Below are 11,029 nucleotides of genomic sequence, written 5' to 3' on the forward strand. Positions count from 1 at the left end.
CACATGCTGCAGCATTAAGTGTGATAAGCAGTCGCATAAGAATAATAATATTTCGCACATCAAAATGTCATAGCTCATTTTAGCAGTTTGAAATACTCAATACACTACTATCAAAGAGTGAAACACCGGGATTGCATTTGAAGATGATTTTACCAAAGGTGACAAGCAGCCATTCTAATTACTTGTGCTGTTGTTTTTGAACTGCGTCATTTAAAATGAATGTCAACATAAATCTGATCTCGATTTAATGTGCAGAAAAAAATCACAACAACAATAATAATAATAACAATATTAATAATAATAATTTTCTTATTTTAACGGGCAGTAATAGAAACAAGACAGGCAGCGCCAAACAACACTGTCAAATCATCTCGTCCTCATTTCAATTATGCATATTAGCGCGGTATAAATAAGTAATGTGTGTGTGTGTGTGTATGAATAAATGATACACTAATAAAATGTAAAAGTTAGGACTCCTTATCAAGACAAGTGAAAATGCAAAAGAGGAGCTGGGTTTAAACGAGTGCACAATACACAGAAAGAGCTGAGGCGTTTAAGGGAGTAGGAAATAATAATTCCGGCTGCGTTTGAGTTCCAGTATTTTTCATAATGTGGCAAAATATGAGCAGCCAGCGTCCATCAATAAATTGTACGCCTTCCGAGGATTTAAACACTGAATACTGTTGCCTTGGAGCGCTCAGATCACCAGTCAAAGAATACGGTTTACCATGTGTTTATTTTTCTGGATGGACGACTCACAGCAGCAGATATATCCCGCTAGCAGTAGGACCCAGCAAGGTTTGATTTGGTTGCACCAAATGAGCAGGCTAAGCATATGCAGAGTTTGCACGCAAAGGGCTTTGTATGAGTTATTATCCTGTGTTTATTCTGTATTATATGAAGCCATACAATGATAAACAATAGTGTTAATGCAGGTTCCAATAATCTATAACAATTAAAAATGTGTTGGGCTCCAAAGGAAAGGTGGTGGTAAATATTTACCATTTTACTCTTAAATATCACTGTTGCTGCACTAACTTTACAACTGTGTCTGAAGAATTTCAGCTATGCATTGCTTTACCCAGGACCATAATTACAATGGTTAACATAGGTGTCGCCTTCTTGTTAAGAGGAACTCTGAGTTCAAAAAATGGCACACCTAAATATTACACTGTTCTGGCTGTGTGTGTGTGTGTGTGTGTCGGTAAATCAACATTCACCACACAGACAGACACTGGGACAAACAATTGGCTCAGTACAAGAGGACGCTACTGCACAGTGAGCTGGTGTCAAGGCTAAATGTGGGACGCCTGCAATCATATTACTGTCCCCTCATGGCCTAGATAGGTTTAATTGGATGTAAGTCGGGCAGTTAAACTTGGTTGTATGAGTTGCGAACAGTTTCAAGCAACACTAAAGAGCCTTGTGTCTTGTTTCCTTCCTTTCTTTTTTCTTTTTTTTTTCTCCTTACTGAGGTCTGAGTGAATGCACACAGCGTGGAGTGTTTGTGGTGACAACAATAGCTTACAAGATAAGGATGTGTGTTACTGTTACATTTAGAGCAATCTCCAGAGTCCATTTCTCTTTCAACCACCAGGACATAAAGCTTTCACAACAATGTGTTAACTTTTTTATTAGAAGCATTAAATGATATCACATCACAAGAAAACGTCCAATGGTGACTGTTGGCTCCAGCTCCTGTGGTGTTATTTAGATGGCCTGGAAAAATTCGGAAGTGTTTTTGAGCAAGGGGGACAGTTTACACTGAAGTGGATCTGTCTTCGAATAAATTCGAGATGGTTATAATTAAGCTTGGGCTAGATATTTACCTTCATATTGTTAGTAAATAGTATTATGTACAAGTAGAAAATAATAGGCATTTGAGTGAAGAATGGTGTGCCGGCTGTGGCCGTCACATGCTTGTATATTTAAAAATATCTGTAGTCGCGGCCTGTGCCGCGGACTGCAAATAATACAACAGTTAATATGAAACACTTTTCTAAAATCTGTGGGTTTTTAAATGTGTACAGTGTTTGGACACAATTTAGTGCTGACCAACTGTCACAAATAGATTGTTCCTGGTATGGGAAATTACGCACAAAATTACGCACACAACCTGCGAACCATTACGCAGCTGATTGGTTTAGATTATGACCAATTGTAAGTAGTTTGGCGACGAGGACACGTTGATAACAAAAACACACATTTTTACACACACATGCACTTATAATAATACATATTTAATTAGTCAGCATTAGTGCGTGTGTCACGTGGTGCTATTTCTTTAACTATATGGTCAAAATCTCGTCAGTTCTGTCCAAAGTCGTGTAAACGTCTTTGTGTACGTGTGTGTACACAAACACGTTTATGCACAAAATTGATTTAAATTATTGTGTGACTAGAACTACAATTAGATACACATTTTAAAATGCAAATCAATTAAGACAACGCGCACAGTTTGTTATTTTCGCACCGGGGTCAAGATGCATTATTTTAGTCTGCGTATTATTTTAGTTTGCAATGGCCTTGCACGGGAGTCGCAGAGTATGTGGACCAAAAATAGCAGCTCTGAGCTTAACGCTATACAGACTCGGATATCTCTGAAATGCCTGCTCAAACACTTAGTGCTCATGTTTGCTTTGCCGTTTGAGCTGCAGATTTTCCAAGGCTTTTTGCTACAGATCCCAGACGTTTCTAAACACGCCAAGGAACTGCACATAAAACTATTGCTATCCATATAGGAAAACAACGTACAGTTTGGACTGCACTGCGTGTGCACTGGACCAATACTGGACAAACTTGAACAGGTGACAGCATTTTCCATCTGAAATCGCAGGGGCTTGAAGCAGGAGCAGCAGGCACCGTCGGATGTGCAGCTCTGTGCTGCTGCATACTTGACCTTCAGTGAGTCCGTTAGGATCTCCACAGTCACAGTCAAAAAATACTACACAAGCAAGAAAACAAACACACACACACACACGTATATATCTAAAAGAGAGAGATTAACAAAGTGAGGACGAGGGGGGATTAAATAACAGCGAGGAAAGATTACTTGGAGAAAACAAAACACTGCAGGTGATCAAATGTACACACTCTTTCTATGTTGATTCTAATGCATCAAGAATTCATAGAAAAGTGTCAAATAGTAAAGATTATATAATGGGTCGAACAATGTCAACAAAACAACAACAATAATAATATTAAAAATAGTAATAATAAAAAATGTGGCTACTGATTTGCAATCGTTTGGTCAATCAATTTAAGACCGTTTTCTTTTTTCCCATCAGGGAAAATGGTCTGAGAGGAATTCGCCACTTTCAAGGCAGCAATGAAAATTCCACACTGTATATTAAAGGCTGCTGGACGTGCCACGGTATTGAAAAACAAATTGATAAAAAAGGTAGGTTTCAGGAAAAAACAGAGCAGCTCATAGAGAAGTCATTTCAAATCATGTGAAAATCAATATGTAAGCTTTGTGAGGGGACTGAAACGATATGGATCGTCCACGAGAAGATTTCTATATATCCCCCTGATTTTCAGCACTCTCCTTCAAAATTCACGCACATGCACACACACACACCTACACACACACACTCCACGCGCACACACTCCACGCGCACTTCACTAGGAATAACATGGCTTTCCATTTCTCTAGTCAGCTTCGTACCATAAACGGTAGAGGGGTGGCGGGGGCGTAGACCACATGCCACACAAGTTCTCTGCGAAGGGCACTGTGAAGCTCACTGACCTTTGGGACGCGGAGACAGGCCGCCATAAACAGATTTAGCCAGTCTCAAAGTCAAAAGTGTCCAAGAGCAGTGAAAGACCTATTGTAAAGACCTGCAAAGCCAACTGAGATTTCGTCCTGTTTTACAATTCAAATATCGGGAGGTTGCCCGCAAATGGCTGCAGATTTGTTTTGAATATTTTCTATTTCCCTTTTAAATCCTGCACCAAGCAAATTACACCAAACCCGCAGGGAGACGAATCATTAACGTGCAAACTAACACGGGCCACTGTGTAGAGAGAATACTTAGATTCTAATAGAGAGCAACGGACGACAGGTAATAGAAAAAAAACGCAGGGACATTTAAGTTAACTTTGCTGGACGTGGATACATAGAGTTAATTGTTACATATGGTAAAATGACAGAACTGCCTGAATAAACAGGCTACACAGACAAAAAAATGACCCATGACATCAACAGATAGTCTACGCCCGGTTTGAAGTTCAAGTTAAAACTGCATGTTCATATCCGTTTGGCACAGACCAAAGACCAGACTGTGATATCATTCAGTGCAATCAGTGCAAACAATACCAACGTTTTACACAAGAATCATGTCACCAGCCTCCAAACACAAACTACAGTAATAGTTGAGCCAGCGCTGATGTTCTCTTTTACCATGTCCCACTTGACAAAACACATTTTCTTAACAAAACCAAATACGAATTGTCACTACTGTTAATTATAACGCAATATTTTTTTTCTCAATGATCTAAAAACAGATGTGCTTCTTTTCCTTTAACAGTTATTTTATCTCACTCCCTTTTCACAAGCGCATGCCTGTTTGGCGCATTTTTACAAGCTGAAACGCATGTAAAAGCAGAAAAATACTCAGTGTAATTAAGATATTGCAATTACCGCCGTTCGAATTTCAACAGCTCACATGGAGAACATTCCCAGAAGCCATTTAGTTGTTTTAGAAAAGATCTGTTGCATGTGTGACCTTGAAGATATTTTTTTTTTCCAAATAGCGGTTGAGAAACTCCAGAACACCATCATGGTGCGTTTTACTTCTATTATTCTCCACTTAGCCATTTCACAACAAATACAAGGCATTCGTTTAACTCCTTTCGTGCCTATCAAACGCGCTGTTTGATAGGCAAAATAAAATATTAGAATTATGGTGAATGATGTCATGTGCATGATCAAGCTCAACATTCAAAATTTAAGATGATTTCATAGTCTATTATATCGACATGTGACATCAAATACTGGGTGTGCGTACTGGGTATACTTCGCATCAGCCATCCCAACAAATGTAGTCTGAAACAACCATGGGCGCATGGATGATTTGTGTGCGTAAAAGGGATTCATGTATATATATACATTGTAAAGTGTATACAACAGGCGTGCATTTCTCTTATTATACAGACAAAACACTTCAGACTCAGTGTCAGAGCTATAGTGTCAGTGATGGACATGAAAAAGATTCTGGGGACTCACACGTGTACAAGGATTCTCGAAACCTTATTTCATCAAATGCGTAAACGTACATGGAGATCACTTTTCCGAAAACATAAAACCAGCGGACGCCATTCATTTATATACCGTCTCATTCCGACACGATGTATATTGTATATGTAAACGACTTGAGCTGGCTCCTTGATTTCTTTTACATATTTACAGGCCAGTATAGTCTACAGTTATTTCCATTCCGATGACTAAAATCGTGTGTAATTTATCCGCGTTATAACGGCTCTTGGCATGATGTCATATTATTTGTACACACTGTGTAACACACACACAAATAATTAAACATTATGTGAATGGATGTGTATGTTTGATGTGTTAGGATACAGTCAACATGATAGAAAGAGAAACTATAACACACACATCACAGTACTGCAGCATTGGAATACACAGAATTAGAGAGTACTGCAGCAGGTTAAAAAAAAACAAAAACTGCTGCTGTCACTGCTCCACTGAATCTATAATAAAGTACCATAACTGAGAGATGGACAGGCAGACAGTTCGTCAAATACCAAGGTGATTGTGTAAGTTGTGAGCACATGTGTGCATGTATGCGTTTTGGTCCCGGACACACTAACTCAGGAAGGCCTTTCCTCGGGGTTGGCTGCAGTTGAGGCTGCTGCACACAGTCCACTGACAAAAGCCACATCTGATGTCAACACTGAGACAGCACAACAGTTTCCAGTGAACACACTTCACCGAAATGAGAGTGAGAGCTGCTGAGGACAAACGCATCAATGCCTGGTCAGTGAGCTGACAGGAAGACGCTGCACAGCCCTGCATTGCTTTACACTTCTTTGCCAGTAGGGAGAGCCTCATGGTTGTGTGTTTATTGTACACACATCTGTGTGGTTTTGTGAAGATGTACGGGATTTTTTTTCTCTCTCTCTTTCTCTCTCTCTCTCTCTCTGATGTGTGTGAGTGTGTGTGTGTTCATATTCATATAATGCAAACCAGAAAACTGGATGAACAGCCAGTCCAAAGAGGCCTGCCTATATGGAGCACTGGGGTGTAACCCTATTACTGCTTTACAGAGCTATTGCATGTTTAGCTGCGTTGTTATAGGCTTGTAGCATCGCAGTGACACTGATTAGGTCGAACTTCAAGGAAAACCACAAAACGTAAGACAGAAAACTAAAAGTAATGTATTCCTTCGCTGTTGCATATTGTTGCAGCGTTCCAGACTATAAAGAGGAATAATATTCAACGCCAGATGGGGTTTGGAATATGTACGTGGCCGCCATTTTGCACTGAAAGCTACCATGGCTATACCTACTTTATATCTGGATGACCACAATAAAACAAGGCCAACCTGTGTGGGCTCCTATTGCTTATAGTTCACAGCATGTACAATTATGTGCCAACAAAACTCTCAAATGCAACCAAATGCCCCATTAATGTTCAGACCTTTATTTCACTGCTGTGGACACATGTATTCCTAAACTGTGTTAGCCCACAGGTCAAGTCTAATAAAATAATCCCACCAGTCAGCACTGACAAACAAGCTATGTTAAAAAATAATAAATAAATAAAAACATTCAGAGACGCGAACAGATGACAGACTGAGGGACCGACAATAAACATTTCATTATTCTGTTTATTGAATACCTTACGCATATACATTCATATCATTATTACTTTTACAAGACAATGTAGCAATCCTTACAAGCGCAAAGAAGGGAATGCAGTGAGGGACGAAATGAAAGAACCGTAACAAACAACTACTACACTGAGTTTCTTTAAATGTCATGTATGGAAAAAAACATTTCTTGCATACAATTTCTTGTATCCATTCATGGCAATATCATATAATATTAGGCCTACGTTTCCTCACCCTCACATCCACAAATAGGCTATGGAATGCGGTATTGTAACAAGACGAATAATAACATAACGCACCATTACATATCGATAAGGGATCCTAAAATAGGACGCAAATAGTAACATGTGTAATTTCATTTTACAAAGATATACACGAGTACAAGGTAAGGAAAGGGACGACACTAAGGACTTAGCAAAGTACATTTAATACAGGCCTGATAGGCCCTTTGTCCTTCTATCATCACCATAATAATAGTATTATTAATAATAATAACAATAATTATAATATATTCTTTGTAGACGTTTGTGTCGAAGACATGTTTAGTTCGTATTCGTTCACTATTGTAAGAAAAAATGTATATAAAAAAAGTCACTTAAAGAAAAAAGTGGCCGCAGAACATCATTTATAATAATTTCACATTAATAACATGCTGCAAATACTTTTCACTGCTATAGCTTACTCATTATACATAACATATAATTGCATTCGCCACCCCAACCGAATGACGGGAGCACACAGATAGGCCTTATGTATATGTTCGAAATCTTCTACATTTTTGTTTTCCATTCTGAGCACCAAGTTTTTCAGGCCTTAAAACATTATTCTCTCCGCAGCCGCAGCTTTACGCTGCGTGCTTGTTTAAACAAGTGGGGCTTAAATTGTACCTATATACCTTTGGAATATTTTCATTCCATACCTTTGCCAGTTTAGTTTAGTAGAATATACTATTTGTTCACAATCAGGTCATGGTACTTTATTCTTTATTTTTATTTTTTATTTTTTAATAGCAGCTCAAACCCGTGTTCAAACGGTGACCTCACTCAAATAAAGAAATGCTACACATGCAGGATTCTGTGGTGGATGTTAAACACAAAAAGGTTTGATGAGAGTATGAAATTATATTTAGAAACGTGTAAGCACATGAACAAAGTCATGACAGTTAATGTGCAGTCATAAATATATAGATATGGGTTTAGTCCTCCCTCTCCTGACGCAGACTCCCATGACTTCCTGCCCGTGACCGTGAACGTGCCCACAACATGTGACGATAACTAAGGGAGAGGGACATAAGGAAGGTGCTCTTCTTACCAAACAAAGTCTGGCTCTAGAGACAATACTCCAGAGAGGGAGACTCTTCTTCAACATCACTTCATAACAGAGAAATTATTGCGCGGATGTGTTTCCAGCCTGCAGACAGGCTTCTCTCTCTCTCCTGACTTCACTGTTATTTGTTTTTAGTTTATTTGTTTGGGCCCATTTGTGATTAACAAAGTGATCCCGCTGCCTCTTCATTTTCTCTGAGATTAAGACATCCCGTCATTTTGTGTTTTCCCAAACTGAGCATATTAAATGTATTAAACTAAGTAGGGGATTGGGTAATCTGTTAACAGAAAAGGATATTTTTTTTTAAAAAATTAAGAAAAAAAGAAGAAGATGCATCCTGCACTGAAAGACATTCTCACAGCTTCTGTGCGATTATACCAAACATGATGGCAGTCTCGCTGAGAATAGTTCTGGGTGCATTATAACAGTTTGTTTGCTTATGTAGCCCGCACCTTTAACAAAAAATATCAGAAAATGTTGCAACATTTGCCTGCAATTTAAAAGATGGATAAATGAGCGCATGCACTGAAAGAAGACCTAAGGGAGCAAAGAAGGTTTTTTGGCTTTTACTGCCTATCGATTCACCTTCTGCCGCATCTCTAAAAGTAGGCCAAGGCTTGCTCCCTCAGCATGAGTCTCTTCTTCTTCATCCTGCGGTTCTGGAACCAGATCTTGACTTGTTGGTCGCTGAGGTTCAGACGGTCGGAGAGCTCCCTCCGCCGCTGCCTGGTGATGAACTCGTTCAGCATGAATTCACCTTCTAGCTCAGCCAGCTGGAGTTTGGAGTAGGGTTTGCGCTTCTTTCTAGTCCGAGTGTGCATCGGGTACCATGGGGCACCTGGAGGAGTGGGAGGGGGAGGAAGGTGGGGTGGGTGGGGGAAGGTGGAGGGGCACACCACGGATTAGACACCACAGTTGCAAAATCACGGTCACCTCCAAGGTTATGAAGAGCCTACAGGGGCGTCACTTATCCTGGAAAAGCCTGGGCGTACTTGTCTCAGTGAATTTAACATTTAATTAAGCATTTTACTGGAGAACAATCAGAACATCTAGAGGAGAAATTGCATGAACGTGATACAGCCGAGCACTGGGCTCCAGTTAAAGTAGCTGCAGTCGTGCAAATGTAGGCAGTATTTCATTAGGCTATATAGAACATTTATGTGCTTTACATAGTAACCCAGATGCAGGGGTCCTCCTTTATATAAGGATCCATCGATCTGACGCCCCTGGAAGCTGTCATTTCCTTCCACACACACACAAGCAAACCGGATTTGTTTTGGTCTCCCCCTAGGCTGCCCAGTCAGTTCTCAAATCTAATTTCCAGACATGCAATCGAGTTTTGCACAAATTCTGATCATGAGTGGTTTACCTTTTATTTTGCAGGCTCTGAGACCACAACTAAGTTTTATTGTTGCAGTTAAAAGTTTCATTAACGTGATAATTAAGACGTGCTTGCAAATACCCCCGCTTATGTGCGAGTTTCGGAGCATATTAAATGACTCTCGAGTACACAGCTACAGATATTAATTCCGTTTACGAGTCATTAAAAAAAGAAAACTCCCTATATTCGAAGCAGTCGAGCAACAGCACAACAGGACAAAATCAGACACTCGGTGACTGAATGGCAGAGGTTTAAATACACTATGGCAATGTGATGACAAGACTGACTGTTTATTCCAAAGCTGCTATATAATAGGGTTATATGTAAGTGTGCACAGCCACATGGCGTGCTGGAGTATTTTAGGGCAACCCCTAGCGGCGTTTGCACACCACGCAGGTATCCTGCAGGCTAATCTGGGCTGCAAGCTGTGCATCAACACACCGAGATCTAAAAATGACGGTTTAATACTGCGACTGCACCATGTGCAGATTACACTCGCCCACTGTAGACATGCGTTAAAACAGTTAGGATTAAAAAAAAGAAGAATAAATAAATAAGAGCACCAACCTCCGCCTGCGGCTATGTTGCCTGCATGGCTTCCCGGTGACACCAGGGTCTGTGTGTCGCTGGATGAAGGCTTGCTGCCCTCGTTGAGCAGAGAGGAGCTGGAGTCGGACTCCATTGACTGACAGGATGGCGGATCTTGCGTTAGCTGCTCGCTCCCATAATCATATTTGGAAAAGGCGGCAGTGTTGCCAATCCCACTGTGCATCCCGTGGTCAGATGTTAGGGATGATGTGTCTCTCGCCCTGTCCTCTCGTTTGAGGCTGCTGCCACCTGAGCAGGTCTCTCTGTTCCCGTTGCCATTGTTATAATAACATTTACCGTCATCTGGTCTGGTGATTTCACACGACCGATTGAAAGAAGGGTTAATAGACACGGGGCTGCTAAAGTAGGATTGAGAGTATCCATTGCACGGCTCCGAAGGATTCCACGGGAGGGAGCAAACATTGTCCCTTCTCGGGTAGGAGAGAGACGGTAGCCCCGCCAGTTGTCCCCCTGAGGCTCTAAAATTCGGAAAGTAAAACGTGTCTCCAGTGTGGATGTTAACCAAAGGTCCAACAAACCCTGGATTAAGGAGATTATGCTCGCCCATTTCCGCGGGCCCGACCAACAGCTTCTAGTTTATTGCAATCTGACATTTAACATAGTTAAACCTGGAGGGGCGCCTGATTGGTCGCCTTCAAACCACGTGGCCAGGCTAACTTGTGTTACACATGGTACCACCCACTTGGTCCATCTCAGACAAAACAAAACAAAACATTAACTTCTGTATAACAGAGGTTTATATGCTTTTTAAAAATACTATAAACCTTTTTATTAAAAATGTAGAATCTTGTTTTTTCTTCACTTGAGCCATACTGTGTCTAAAAAAGGAGCCCAGGCTGCTTCTCCTTTTACTTGCGTG

General features: G+C 40.5%; 1 protein-coding gene across 1 annotated transcript; it reads right to left on the bottom strand.

The window, feature by feature from the left end:
* Window positions 1–8,382: 8,382 nt before the first annotated feature.
* hoxc12a (homeobox C12a) lies at window positions 8,383–10,745 on the bottom strand. The gene is made up of 2 exons (XM_058643017.1): window positions 10,129–10,745; window positions 8,383–9,018 (listed from the first exon to the last, which is right to left on the bottom strand). The coding sequence occupies exons 1-2, from the start codon at window positions 10,715–10,717 to the stop codon at window positions 8,780–8,782; spliced, it is 828 nt and encodes a 275-aa protein (XP_058499000.1). The 5' UTR covers window positions 10,718–10,745; the 3' UTR covers window positions 8,383–8,779.
* Window positions 10,746–11,029: the final 284 nt, after the last annotated feature.

Source organism: Solea solea, chromosome 11 (genome assembly GCF_958295425.1).
Source record: "Solea solea chromosome 11, fSolSol10.1, whole genome shotgun sequence".
In the NCBI taxonomy this organism is placed as follows: domain Eukaryota; kingdom Metazoa; phylum Chordata; class Actinopteri; order Pleuronectiformes; family Soleidae; genus Solea; species Solea solea.

Bases quoted from the DNA above. Each gene is read 5' to 3' on its own strand.
- hoxc12a (XM_058643017.1), bottom strand. From the start codon at position 10,717: ATGGGCGAGCATAATCTCCTTAATCCAGGGTTTGTTGGACCTTTGGTT. The intron at 9,019-10,128 runs GTTGGTGCTCTT...CCACTCCTCCAG, and splicing joins CAACATAGCCGCAGGCGGAG to GTGCCCCATGGTACCCGATG.